This window comes from Kazachstania africana, chromosome 1, assembly GCF_000304475.1.
Source record: "Kazachstania africana CBS 2517 chromosome 1, complete genome".
NCBI lineage: Eukaryota > Fungi > Ascomycota > Saccharomycetes > Saccharomycetales > Saccharomycetaceae > Kazachstania > Kazachstania africana.
This window is the reverse complement of record NC_018940.1, coordinates 472387-486370: the sequence shown is the minus strand read 5'-3', so window position 1 is coordinate 486370 and position 13984 is coordinate 472387. Positions and strand designations below refer to the sequence as shown.

Sequence of the window (13984 nt, the reverse complement as noted above, 5' to 3'; positions counted from 1 at the left end):
ACCCATATAAGAAGAATTTGGAATAGTATATAAACTTAAACGTGAAGGCTATAGAGAAATAGAATACGCATAGGAAATCAAAATGGAAGATTGCAAGATAATATTAGGATGTGCAACGTTCAATACACAGTATAATGATGTACCGGAGAGTTTACCCGTGGTAGAAATCATGAAGAAAGCTTTTGGTGATGGGATTAATGTAATTGATACGTCCCCATATTATGGACCAAGTGAAATATTAGTTGGAGAAGCTCTTGCTAAGATTAAACCTAGAAGAAGTACATTTCAGATATGCACTAAAGCTGGAAGAATTACAGAGAATGAGTTTAATTATAGTCCCGAACATATCCGATTTAGTGTCAAAAGATCGATTGAACGATTACTGGGATGGTGTCCAGATGAGACTGAAAAGTATCTTGATTTGGTTTACCTCCATGATGTTGAATTCCAAACTTTAAACGATATTACAGGTGCTATTAAAGAGTTGATGATTTTGAAAAAAGAAGGATTTATCAAGAGGGTTGGAATTTCTGGATATCCCGTCAAATTTCTTTACGAAGTGTCGAAATATTGTAAGGAATCAAGAGATATCGGACCACTAGATTGTGTATTATCATATTGTAATATGAATTTACAAAATAATACGTTGGATATGTATTATCATCGGTTTAAAAATGATTGTGGAATCCGGATGATTTCCAATGCTTCAATACTAAGCATGTCGCTGTTGAGAGAAGAAGAAACTAGATCATTCCATCCATGCTCGTCTGAATTACGCCAAGCGATTGAGAAAGTGGTGGAATATTGTCGTGATCAAGAAGGTATAAGATTGTCAGATCTCGCCATTCGGTATGCATTTACGAACTGGATCAATAAGGGTCCCACTGTAATTGGAGTGAGTAAAGTGGAGGAATTAGAACGTATATTAGAAAATATGCTACTCATCAAAGGCGATGAGTTGAACAACGAGGATGAAAGAATAGTGAGACATATTCAGCAAGAGATATTACAAGATCATTTTAACGAGACGTGGGATTCTGGTATAGCCCATCCAGAATTTACAGATATATAAATGAAATAAATATTATCTCGAGATCCAACGTTTTTTCTTCTCACTCTTACATCGCTAAATCGTTGCATATAGTATATAAATTAAAAGGTGAGAACGAGAGAAAGAAAAAAAAGTTTAAAAGAGAAAAATTTAAAATTAAGTTGATTTTGATCCATATAAATGAGGTGAACAATCGCAGTATAATAAGAGAAATCAATGTCATATTACAATCGATACAAGAACAGAAAGAGGGGAGGCAATTATGAAGGTGGAAATGAAGCAAGTTCACTTAGTCCCCATGGGTTACCATCCTCTGATGTAATTTTTGATCTTGGTAAGAATAAGAGAGTTACAGTTAGACAATTTAGAAATATAAATTTGATCGATATTAGAGAATACTATATGGATCAATCTACTGGGGAAATGAAGCCTGGTAAGAAAGGGATTTCATTGACGGAGGATTTATATGATGAATTATTAAAACATAGGTTAAATATTGATGAAGCATTGAGGAGGTTTGGTTCGAAAAGACCAAGGACCAAGACAGTGAGAATACAATCTGATGGAGAAGAAGACACAGAGAGTCACGAATTAGAGGGAGACAATGACGATGGAAGAACTAAGAAGCAAAAGATTGCACCTCCAACGCTATTGCCGCATGAAGAAAATGCAGCAAATGCGAAGAGAGAAGCGAATGCCACCTTAGTTATTCCAGGAGCCAGAAAACAGGAAGTTAAAACAGAATCAGAGCCTGTTGCGGTACAAGAAGAGGAAATCACACAGAAGGATATGGAATCCAGTGACGATGAAGAATCCAAGAGTTTTGAAGAAGAAATGAACAAATTGCTGGATGAGAGTAGTGAAGAAGAGTGATTGTATATACGCATATTATAAACTATAATAACAATCATATTTCCAAACGACAACGTAAAGGCTTGGGCCAGGAAATATACGAATATTCTATACTTATAGGTAACCCAGTGTACGGCCTCGCTGGCCGTTGCTACGCACAATTTTCCGCGGGAAAACACTGATAACGCATACGAGCACACACGGACGGAACATCCACGTCTGCACTGCTTACTATACAGTGGTAAGTGGTCCATTCTGGCTATCATGACAAACTGCTCTCAAACATGCAAATGGTTTTGTCTCGCAATCCAGATAGGTCACGTGCACGAAACAACCGACTGACGTAAAAAAAGCTGCGTGCTCGGACAACCCAGCCACCGCATCGGACATTTCTCGCTTCTGCTTTTCTTTTATTTGCCCAATCCGAGAAATTATAGCTGAACTCGGCGTTAAACTTCCGTATTCAGGAAGAGTTTCCACATGCGGGGGGTCGTTGCCGTACAAATTTCCCGATTGGGAATGCGTGAGAGTCAAATGAAAATAAATTCTCACTCAGCTGGTCTTGCGAAAATCGAACCGTGCTTCCTTTTTGTTTCTGCAGATTGTCTGATTATAGAGAGATATATACAATTTTCTTATATATTATGGGTACCAACAATTCAACAACTTTAATACCGGTGTGTACACATAATATCAGACGTTCTTCAACTAAAATAAGCGGTTTTATTGGAAAACAAATAAAATAAAGCAGAGTTACCTCGAGAAAACGTCATTTTTTTTGTTGGAAAGAAAACCTAGCTACAAGACAGTATAAATAATTCCATTGTACTTGCTTTTTCAAAAAATAAAATAAAATATTCAAACAACAAGGAACTTAATTAAACATACAACGAGAGTGATACATTACTGTAGTAATAATACTACTACTATTATTATTATATCATGACGACTACGGAAGAAAATAACACTTTACAATTTCCTCTTTCAACCAATGATTCTCCAAATGAAAGAGCCATATCTACTCCAGCAACTACAACAAGTAACAGTTTTGAGTTGTTTCAGGATTCCACTGACAGTAACTCAAGAGCGAAAAATCAATTGCTTCCTACAGAAAATTTAAACTATGACTCTCTTACAAGCCCAACAACGTTAAACGACTTTTTATTCGGATTAGAATCACCAAAGACTTTAGATAATAATTCTACTGAGTTTATAAATCCAACTATTATTGATCCTAGTCTTTTTCTGGATGATACTGCAAATTACAAGAGACATACATCTTCATTAATAGATAATTTATTGACAGACAATGAAATTTTCGATCCAAATTATAGAAGAGCTAGTGAAATAATATCAAATAGCAATAGATTACCAACGGCATCATCATATGCAAGAAACTCAATTTCCAATTCAGTGGATTTTTGGAACTTAAATGAAAAAGATAAATTTACAATAGAAAATGAAAAGATAGAAAAAAGTGCATTCAAGATAGATAATGAATTAACAAAAGTTCTTAGTGAATATAACATAGATTTCACAAATCCTTTCTCCACTAATCAATCCGATGCCATAGTACCTCCACAGTCTCCAAGACAGGAAAGAAATTATAGCATTAGAAAAAATCGTGCCTCTTTGCCTGCACTAGGAAACTCTGAATTCTTCCATAAAAACGTCACATGGGAAAATGTCATTCTTTCGGATGATGAGGATTCAAACAATAACAGCAGTTTAAACTTCCCGACAACTACAATTTCAAGCTCCACTCATACCACTATTCCTTCCACTAATAGCAATACAGCGCCATCCCCAAACCAAAATTTCATAAGGCCTTCCATGCTACTCTCGAGCAAAGCCTCAACAATGGCTAAGATTGCCACTACCGGGATGGAAAACCCAGATTCAAATAGTAATAATATGTTCTCTTTGAAAAAATCAATACCAATGTCCTTATCAAATAATACAAATATACTGAAGCAACAACCCTTGCAATCACCACAACAAATTAAAAAGACAAGGAGAAAATCTACCAACACGTTTCAATTAAATGAGCATAGAAGGAAAAAATCCATTGACCCAATAGATGAAAATGAAAAACCTTTCAAATGTGACACCTGTTACAAAGCATTTAGAAGAAGTGAACATTTAAAGAGACATATCAGATCCGTGCATTCTACCGAAAGGCCGTTCGCTTGTACTATTTGTGACAAGAAATTTAGTAGAAGTGATAACCTTTCGCAACACTTGAAAACCCATAAAAAGCACGGCGAGTTATGAGACATTTTCTACAATATTTAACAATCTTCAATGTATATGTAAATCTATATATATACATTTCCTTTATGTGTCTGTTTATATACATTTTATAGAAACTACAGGTAAAAGTAAATAATAGTGTACCATTTTATAGCAGAGACGTTTGTTTTTTGTTTACATTTGTATGAAACAAGCGCATGAAAATTAGACCAAAGAAGGTAAAAAAAAAAAAGAAATAGACTCTTACTTATGAGGAGGATCCATTTCGAGCAAGTGGAGAAGTTCCATAATGAATGAGAGGGACGATTTAATGAGCGGTAATACAGGTTCAAAGTTCTTTAAGAACGTCCAGTCACTATTCTCGAAAAGAGAGTCAATTGACCAAGAAGTGATATTACAAATAGATTCTACCAACGTCTTACAATCTTCAATGTACTGCCCAGCCACTCGAAGAAAATCGTGTTCTCGAAAGAGTAGTCTATCATTACAACGTTCAGACTCGTTTAAGAAGAAAGAACCCAAGAAGATAAACCATCCAACAACGATCAAGCAGATCAATTCTATATATTCACAAATTCATGAGCAGAACGTTTCCGTACTATCACAAAGTAAAATCACCTACATTGAACCAAACTCTAACATTATGTTCCCAAGAATCACCCCTGACATATTAAAAGATATCATTTGTAATGATCTACATAAACCTCATTTCAAATCGTACAAGATCATCGATTGCAGATTCGAATATGAATTTAAAGGTGGACATATAAAAAATGCAATAAATTTATCAACTCAAAAAGATATTGAAAAAAATTTGCTTGAGTTGGAGAGGAAAAGTAACACATTGCTCATATTCCATTGTGAATTCAGTTCCCATAGAGGACCCATACTTGCATCGCATTTAAGAAATTGTGATAGAATGCTTCACTACGATAATTATCCAAACCTTTTCTATCCAGATATAGTTATCGTAAATGGAGGTTACAAAGACTTTTACGCCCGTTTCCCAGAGTTATGCTATCCAAATAATTATGTTGAGATGAATTCAAAAGAAAATTGCAAGATTCTCGAAATTGAACTAACAAAATTCAGGAAGGATTCGAAACGTGTAATATCAAGGACAAACTCTTCAAAAATATTCAACGATTTTAAACCAGAACAACCACCAAAATTATCCTTCGAATTTTGCTCTAATTCAAGTAATAGCAGTGACATCTCCAGTGATGATAACATTTCCCCAATAAGTACAAACAGCAGTACCAGTCGTTTCAGTGTTAGCAAGACGTTACTTATGGATTCTCTAGCAAGCGACAATCAATACTTTAGTTTCGACGAGATTGATGAAAAAGAACTCTCATTCTTGGACAATGATGAAAAAAGAGGTAAGAAATTGATGTTCCTAACCGGTGGTGATTGAATGAAGTTTGATAAACTTTCTCGTGAACTATCAAACCACTTTCATTAACCTTTCTTTGCATATATAAAATTATCATGGCATCTATATATTTAATCATTCACTATCTATAAAATGCATTTTATCATCCTCATTAACCATTGCGTCTCTTCCTGCCCATTTATTCAAATCAGTGCCCCACCTCCTTGGCGGCCATACAATACACTTGACTTTCCCTAGGATTAGCCCTTTCGAGATCGGCCCGAATGTCCTGCTATCAACTGAATGAACATTATCCCCCTCGACCCAGATATGACCTCGCGGTACTCTTATATTCTCATGCTCCAATCTAATTAAATCCTTGTCTAAACCTTTTACACGTTTACAAAATAATATTTTTGGGTCAAATGGTGATTTGAATAGTATTATATCGTTTCGTTGAAGATTCTTTGCGGGCCTGAACAATTTCAGGATAACCCAATCTGTATCTTTATCGCTCGGATTAAGAGTTGGTCTCATTGATTTCCCATTTATTTTCGATATATTGACTAGTTCTGCTGTTGTCATCGCTACCGGTAACCACGATATTGTGAGGAGTACCAACTTTGTATATCGTTTCATCGAATCTGTGGTATGGTGAAAAACCAGACATAAAATACAAGTCACAGTAATCCCAGATATTGGATTCACAAGCTCGATAATCCTTATATTTATTAAAAATCTTATTAAGCCTGACCGCATTATTTCTATTTTTTTTCACTAAAAGAAGAGCCATTTAGAAATAAGAAAAGCATGTTGAAAGGAAACATATTACTTCATTTACCGCATTGAAACTGTCGATCATCACTACTTATGATTCTTGAAGTCCAAGATGCAACTAGCGGTATTATTCGTCACCCAAATATGGCAGTGATTTGACTTGGAATCATATAGGCTATAGCCCAGCTTGCTACAGTCTGTACAAGAATTTTGAAGCTATTTCTAAATGTGTGGCCCAATGCCCTCAGTAGTAAGCAGATGCACTGATTCAAATATAACTTACCAACAATATATGCACCTTTGCGACTGCCAGCCCGTTGTGCCACAAACTACTGGACGAGAATAATTTTTGTACTTAAAATTAAGGTACGGTAAGTTATGACTAGTAAATATCTAAAAGCCAGCATCTGGCGTTTTATCTATATAGAAAGTTTTTAATAACAGATCAACTATAGTAGAATTGAATGAGTGTTCGTCCTTAGGCCTTTGTTGTCATATACTTCTTGCGGCTAGAAGTACACGCCAATATTGATACGATCTATGACGTATTTAATAATTTTCTTTTAGAATGGCTTCACTTAGTGTAGCTGTATTAATCAACATTTATAATGGTGTGAATGACTGCGGTCATTGAACAAATCGCTAATAACCCTTAAAAGAGCAGCCTTTCTTGAAATTCAAGACTATCTCATTGTTATCTTAGTTACACCTTTTCGAAATTATTAAATACGAAAATATTACAATTCTGCATACATAAAGAATATACTTATATATGCAATGTCCATTAATGCATGTATGTCTTACGACACGGTTGTAATTATATCACTCTCAGTCAAGAAGATGTATGAAATTGTAAGGTATTAAACCATCTCTGTATTCAGGACTGATCATATCATTACCATACACCTCTCCTCTATACCAATCATCATTGATTACCTCTGTAATCAAGATATAATCATTTTTGTCAAAGTGGGCTAATGTAGGAGCGTCATTGTCAAGAAGAGGATAGAGGGCTTTCGCATAATGTATAACTTTGTCACCTCCTTTAGAAACAATAGGCAGAGTAACCACTACACCATTATCTTTGACCCTTCCAACGGTTGTGTCGTGACTAATGCCACCCTGTAACTTCTCCATCTCATAAAGAGCATCTTCAATAGGGTGTTTAGAATTTTCCAGTACCATTGACTTTCTTCTAGAACGTATACTGCTTACGGCATCGTTTTTAGTATTGGAATATGAGATTCTCTGAATGTTAGTATCAGCATCGCGTGTTTCTTGGACACTGGTATTTATAACAGTAGCGGTACTGGTTCCTCTGAAACCTTGTGATCTTTCTACAGGGTTAGAATCTGAATTGCCTGTAAGGGAACTGATATTACTCATCGATTTCCGCTTCCTATTTGTCGAATTCCATGACTTGGCAAACCTTTGTTTGTCATCAATAGTATTAGCCATTGAACTGACTGACGTAGCCATTGATTCAAAGCTCTGCTTTTTTGGGATATTACTAGTAAAATCTGTTGGGTTCGATGATGATGATCCTGAAGAAGATGATGACGACGCAGGATGGCCCGACAGTTTTGTTGGCTTATCCTCGACTTCCATGAGGTTATCGCGGCTATCTCCAGGTACGTCGCGATAATCATGCACAAAGAAGTCGTTCCCTACTGATTTTGAGTGACTAATATTATTTTCTGTACCCGTGGGCTCATTAACGCGTATTGCACTCTGGCTAAACATATCAGTGGTGAGCGAACGTGTAATATCTTCCGCTATTTTTATTCCCTTGGTTGGTACTTCATGTGAGGTGCTCGATATTATACTAGGCAATGGTTTTTCTGTTTCCTCGTTAGGAATTTGTTTGTTAAAAGTCCCAGAGTGCGCACTTCTGTTTAATGTACTTTGCTGTAATTGAGAGGACAGTTTTCTTACAGCATCAATATGAGGGTCTCTCATTGACGACACGTAGTACCTGTCTGGATTGTGGTCTATTGTACTTGGTATACTGGAAGCTACCGAAAGCCGTTTTTTGCTCGACTTTTTGTAATCAGCCGGTAAATTACTACGTCTTTCTTTCAATCTTCCAGTACCATATTCTCTCGAAAATTTTGATATATCATCCATTGGAGTAAATATAGAAAGCTCATTTATGAGAGAGTCAGTTTTCGATTGTTCCAAGAATGTAGTTTCTAAAGCAGCTTCAGCATATTGTTGCATCTTAGATTGAACAAATCTGATTCTTGCTACTTCCATTTCTTGTAACTGTTGCGTTATATTTCCCCATTCGTGCAGCCAGTATTTTTTCGAAGCTTTATATTCTTGCTTCAACACATTGAGCTGCAGAGAAAATTCATGCACATTATTTTCCCATTTTGCCAATTCTTTTGTCATTTGTTCCACTCTCTTGAACCCAATTATATTATTTTTATTTAATTGGAGGTCTCTTGCGCGTATAGAGGCATCATCTAGCCTCTTTGCTAGTTCTTCACAACCTTTCTTCTTATTGAACTTATCTAATCTCAATTTTTCAACTTTTCCGCTCAGGGTAGTATACCTGGCGTTTAGCTCTCCAATAAATAATTTGATGTCACTATAGAGCTTCCTGTAGATCAACTCACTTTGCTTAGAGTAAGACTGTGCCCTGGCCTTCTCGAGTAAGAGAAGCTTATCCATTGCTGCGTTTAATTGACCAAATTCTGTGTTATTCATCATATCTTTTTTGAGCCTCTCATTGATTGCTCCCATCCTTCTGGCATAGTCTTTTTCCAATTCACTTTTCTGTTTGAAGAAATGCTCGACTGTATCGCATGATTTTATACCTGATGCAATATGTGACAGAAGAATGTTGACGCCGTCGTCATTGGGATCCCAAAAACAGGATTCGTAATCGTAAGCCATCTTAAACTGGATATTTTTGGTTAGCTATTTTTTATAACTCAATTGTGAACGCTTCTTAGCAAGCTATAAGCAATATATAATGTTGTAGATGTGTTCATCTGTTTATTTCTCGAGCTGTCCTTCCAAATTTTTCTTTTGAATGGATCGTTCCTTCTATATGTTTACTAATTTCCCATTACGGATACTATTGTTATAACACGCCTGTTAGATTTTCACTCTCGAAATAAGATCATATATGACGAAATATAACCTAAATGGGTATGGAGTTCTCAAAATGGAAACTCATTAGAACTTTATTACCAAAATGGGAGCATTTCCTCGACCCTTCTATTCAGGCAGATAAGCAAAACCTTTGTTTAAGAAGGTCGCAAAAATAAATAGGGTAATCCGTAGCTATGAATTCACAAGCAAGTTTTGCGACGAATGCTAACTGTGGGTTCCCCACTTCTAATAAGCTTCTCCTCTGTAATGTTCTGCCTTTTTCCAGGTGAAATTAAATTATACCGGGGGATGTAGAATGTGGAATGGACTGGCTTGATTTTTCTGTCAATATAATGTGGCCCGTGATTTTCCCAACATCGAGAAAAAACACTGCAGGAACTCAGTGTAATAGGGAGACGGTAGAGAGAAGTTTGCGAAAAGCAAATGCGGGAAAATGCCATCCACCTCATCTGTTGTTCTTGATTCTGCCTCGACAATTCCTTCAATCAAACAAGCTAATCTTTTACAGGGGTCGTTTTTTTATCCTCACACTTATATATAGAAGGGATAACCTACAATATATATTGCTAGGCGTACAGAATCCTATAGTGGTTACTTTATACACTCAAGTAGTAAGAAAGTAAGGATTAATTAAGTATGTCTTTGGTTTCAGCAATTCCTGAGAAGAATGCTAAACGTAAGCAAGAAGTTACTCCAACTTCGAGTCGCACGAGCACTCTCACTTCTACCAGTTCCAAGACATGTAGGAGACCAGGTTCCGTTTATCAGACATCAGGAGAACCATTGAGTAAAGAAGCACTGTATCGTGCAAAGATGAAATATGGTATGTACCAATCACCTGCAAAAAACTATCCCCTAGGCGTTTCAGACGTTAGAGTTGCAAGTGATGCTGCTGCAACTAGAGCGAATAGTGTGGATTTAACTGTTGAGGAATTCAAAAGATATTTAGACCCTGATGCAACAAGAGCTGCTAGCAGTGTCAGTAGGAAAAACAAAGAAAATGTTATTCCAGATGAAGCTCCAAAAGTAGCTGGTAGGAGGATGAGAGCAAATTCAGCAGCTTCAAAAGCCTATTCGTTAGCATCTACTAATTCGGGTACATCTTCTATCATAGGTGGTAAGACACCAAAACAGAAGAATAAAGAACTTGAGAAACTGCACGATAACAGCAGCGCTCATATTAAACCAAACATGTCAAAAATTATCAACGGTGCAGAGAAGAAAGCTGGTACCAGAGTTCAGCAACGTTGGCAACCTGAACGTAAAAACTATAGCTACGGGTTGAAGACTGACGCGGCTGAAAACAATCAATTCAATTTCACGAGTAATGTTATGGGTAACATTATGGCTAAAACCGAAACAGAAGCAAGAAGGAAAAATGTTGACAGAGAAAGACAAGAAATTCAAGAGAAAGCTAAAAAGGATGCCGCATTTGCTCTCGGCGCAGCCTTTGCTGTCAAAGATATGGATCCTACAACCATCGTAGATGAGGAACTATTGACGAAAGAACAAGAAAAAAAGATCTATTTGAAGCAATTGACTTCACAGCAAGTTCTTGCTAGGGCAAGGGCAAATGTAGATAAGGAAATTCAAGCGCTCGAAGAACAAAACTACGAGCAAAGATTATTTGGTAATGAGGAATACAACAGAGCTGCTGTTGCTGTTGCAAAGGCAAATTATACCAATAACAAGAGTCAATATAGTAATATGATTAATTTAGGGGGTGGATTATGGTTGAAACCAGAGGAAATAGAAAAAATATCCCATGATATGTTGAATCCAGTTCTTAATGAAATTAATAAAAAAGCTGATGATCAACGTGCTGCTGACATTGAAATTGCTGAAAAAACTAAGTTCTATTCTCAGGATCTATCCAATTGGAACAGATTGAATAGCGAAAAAGTGAAGAACGATGAACAGTATACTGTTGATGCAAAGAAGAATTTCCAAACACAGAAAGCTAAAGCTGTAGAGGAAGCCACTGAAAAGTATGATGCCATGATCAAAGCTATGGAAAAGCAGGTTGCGGATGAAAACAAAGAATTGGAGAAGGCCAAGCAGGCCTACGAAGACCTAAAGGAAGAAACGCGTATGAAATTAGCATTAGAACAAGAACGTGCTGATAAAGAACTTGAAAATTGGGGCAAATATCGTGAAAATGATTTGAAGGATGCACTTAAAGAGCAAGAAATCTTGTTACAACCATATGTTGATGACTTGAAGAGCGCTGAAAAAGAAGAAAAGCGTTTAATTGGTGAATATGACGGTATTAACGAAGAAATTGTGAGACTCAGAACTGGTATTGAAAGTCATAAAAAGAAGATTGCGAACTATGAGAGCGATCTTGCAGGCCAAGAGAACAGAGAGGAGCGTGAAAATATATTACAAGATGAATTAGAAAAGAACAAGGCCGATTTAGAGCTGGAATTGAATGATAATATTATTGTTCTTGCTAATAAAGCTAAAGAGGAAGCTGCTCTGGCTGCGAAAGAAGCTCGCTTAAAACAATTGGAGGTTGAAGCAGTATTGAATAAGCGTAAAACTGACTTAAATAAAACGGAAATTGAATTACAAAAGGAAAAGCTCAATCTTTTAGACGTTATGAAAGAGGTTGCTGAGCTGAGTGGAGATAATAAATTAGATGAAGAAAGAGTTAAAAATCTGATTGGTGAGACCCCTGATGATTTCATTGCCAAGGTGAACAGTAAAGAGAGAGAATTCACCCAATCCGCTATTTCCATTGATGATGGTACTTCGTCAACAAAAGAAGGGGCTTCTGTGCCGGATCAGGAGGTGCCAGCTGACAAAATTACTGAAGACCCCAGTGCTACAGTTAATTCCAACCTTCAAAAGAGCGCAGCAGAGGGAAAAAGGGAAAAAGAAGTCTCATTAAGTGAACCTGTAGTGACTTCTGGCCATGTAGAAAAAGTTGATCAACTCACAGTACCAGGACAGAAGGATAACGAAAAGAACGAATCAGGCAGTGAAAACGAACTGAATCCAACATTTAGCGGCTTTTCACAGGGTTCTATCCGTAATGATAATGATGAGGAAGACGATATAACGAACACAGTTGAGGATGCTGATGATGCTAATAAGAATCAAGGTTACTTCAAGGAAGTATTTTGAGAATGAAATATGACCCACGATTTTGATATCTAAGCGCTACTTTTCCTCTTTTTTAATATTCTACTTTAGTAAATCATTTAACAATGGAACATTTTATTTTTAATCTATAGTATATAGTTATTTCATTTGCAAGTAAAAATTTTGTGATACTTAAATCAGGTTTGATATTATTTATTATTGATTTTAGCTCTATAATACATCTTATAAATTGTACAAAACGGAATATGTAAAGGAAAAAATTGAATGGCGATCTCAAACAATTGAATCGTCGTGGGTTGATTCAGTTTCAGTAGAGTATTCTTTTTGATGATGGCTATCATTTTCAATTTCATGAATATTTTCGTCAACGTTCACCAAATGTGTCTTTGTTGCCATTTCTTCGTATTTGTAATATCCAGCAAATGATTTAACGTCTTTGAAATAACGAGATTCTTTGAATCTTCCACCAATGTAGAAATCAATGGAGATGATAATGAATAGGAAACCGAACCAAAAAGCTAGGATCCATTCGAAAACGGCACTTGTGGAATTATTTGAAGAAGCAGCGAACCCAATGGCACTTACAACAGCACCGACTAACCACACAATTTTACAGACCGCACTTATCGTGTACTTATTCCAGACGTGGCCAGTCCATTGTTTCCACGATAAATCTTCATATTTGACATTTTCATTGTCCTTAGAATTCAATGGATGTAGGACAGCGTAGTGCTTTCCCATAATGAAGTATTCAGCAGAGAGACAACAGATTGAAAAAAACATCAATACGACGAAGATGGAGACCATCGTGTAATGAACCTTTGGGAATCTGGAACATGAAAAGATACTACAGAATAAAAGACATAATTCACCGATTCCACCTAGAATACATGCAGCAATGATTAATTTCATCTCATGAATGGTGTACCAAGGAGGCATGTAGAATTTTGAGTTCGTCCAGATGTACCTAATGGTTCCACCACGTTGTAGGTATTCACAGAGTACACTAATTGCATAGCCGAGCCCTTGCCAAGCTGAACATGCAATGAATAATGGATGCAATCTCATTGCACCAATATCGGAGATATAGACAGGATTTTGGAAATGCTTCATGAATCCGTAGATGGGATGGCCTGTAGCAGCCCAACAGATTAACATGGTAATTAGCATACCATACCATGGTATGAAAGCAATCCAGGGCACGATAAAAAATAATTGCCTGGCTTCTTGAATTGGAGCATTCTTCCTTGAATATAATGTTTAGCGGCAGTCTAAACCCAAGTTAAAGTGGTTACGTATAAGAGACGGTTAATCTTATATAAGATCTCTCGAGGCAGAAAAAAAATAGAAACTGCTAAAACGGGCTTTTCTTTCTTTTTTTTGTTTGCTATTTGCCTATTCCGCGGAACAATATACCGGTACCCGTGCCTTTTTCCGTTAAGGTA

General features: G+C 36.5%; 8 protein-coding genes across 8 annotated transcripts; 5 read left to right on the top strand and 3 right to left on the bottom strand.

Moving 5' to 3' along the window:
• Positions 1-82: 82 nt before the first annotated feature.
• ARA2 (D-arabinose 1-dehydrogenase (NAD(P)(+)) ARA2) lies at positions 83-1072 on the top strand (the record flags this gene model as incomplete). The annotated part of the gene is made up of 1 exon (XM_003954758.1): positions 83-1072. The coding sequence occupies one exon, from the start codon at positions 83-85 to the stop codon at positions 1070-1072; it is 990 nt and encodes a 329-aa protein (XP_003954807.1).
• A 195-nt stretch (positions 1073-1267) lies between these two features.
• On the top strand, positions 1268-1924 carry SUB1 (chromatin-binding transcription coactivator SUB1; the record flags this gene model as incomplete). Its single annotated transcript, XM_003954757.1, has 1 exon — positions 1268-1924. One exon carries the CDS (start codon positions 1268-1270, stop codon positions 1922-1924), a length of 657 nt encoding a protein of 218 aa, XP_003954806.1.
• A 921-nt stretch (positions 1925-2845) lies between these two features.
• MSN2 (stress-responsive transcriptional activator MSN2) lies at positions 2846-4177 on the top strand (the record flags this gene model as incomplete). Its single annotated transcript, XM_003954756.1, has 1 exon — positions 2846-4177. The coding sequence occupies one exon, from the start codon at positions 2846-2848 to the stop codon at positions 4175-4177; it is 1332 nt and encodes a 443-aa protein (XP_003954805.1).
• Positions 4178-4445: 268 nt separating this feature from the next.
• Positions 4446-5573, top strand: MIH1 (putative tyrosine protein phosphatase MIH1; the record flags this gene model as incomplete). Its single annotated transcript, XM_003954755.1, has 1 exon — positions 4446-5573. One exon carries the CDS (start codon positions 4446-4448, stop codon positions 5571-5573), a length of 1128 nt encoding a protein of 375 aa, XP_003954804.1.
• A 93-nt stretch (positions 5574-5666) lies between these two features.
• On the bottom strand, positions 5667-6170 carry IMP2 (endopeptidase catalytic subunit; the record flags this gene model as incomplete). Its single annotated transcript, XM_003954754.1, has 1 exon — positions 5667-6170. The coding sequence occupies one exon, from the start codon at positions 6168-6170 to the stop codon at positions 5667-5669; it is 504 nt and encodes a 167-aa protein (XP_003954803.1).
• A 966-nt stretch (positions 6171-7136) lies between these two features.
• Positions 7137-9209, bottom strand: HOF1 (formin-binding protein HOF1; the record flags this gene model as incomplete). The annotated part of the gene is made up of 1 exon (XM_003954753.1): positions 7137-9209. The coding sequence occupies one exon, from the start codon at positions 9207-9209 to the stop codon at positions 7137-7139; it is 2073 nt and encodes a 690-aa protein (XP_003954802.1).
• An 858-nt stretch (positions 9210-10067) lies between these two features.
• EIS1 (Eis1p) lies at positions 10068-12560 on the top strand (the record flags this gene model as incomplete). The annotated part of the gene is made up of 1 exon (XM_003954752.1): positions 10068-12560. The coding sequence occupies one exon, from the start codon at positions 10068-10070 to the stop codon at positions 12558-12560; it is 2493 nt and encodes an 830-aa protein (XP_003954801.1).
• Positions 12561-12812: 252 nt separating this feature from the next.
• KAFR0A02270 (Frag1/DRAM/Sfk1 family protein) lies at positions 12813-13709 on the bottom strand (the record flags this gene model as incomplete). The annotated part of the gene is made up of 1 exon (XM_003954751.1): positions 12813-13709. The coding sequence occupies one exon, from the start codon at positions 13707-13709 to the stop codon at positions 12813-12815; it is 897 nt and encodes a 298-aa protein (XP_003954800.1).
• Between the last annotated feature and the right edge of the window lie 275 nt (positions 13710-13984).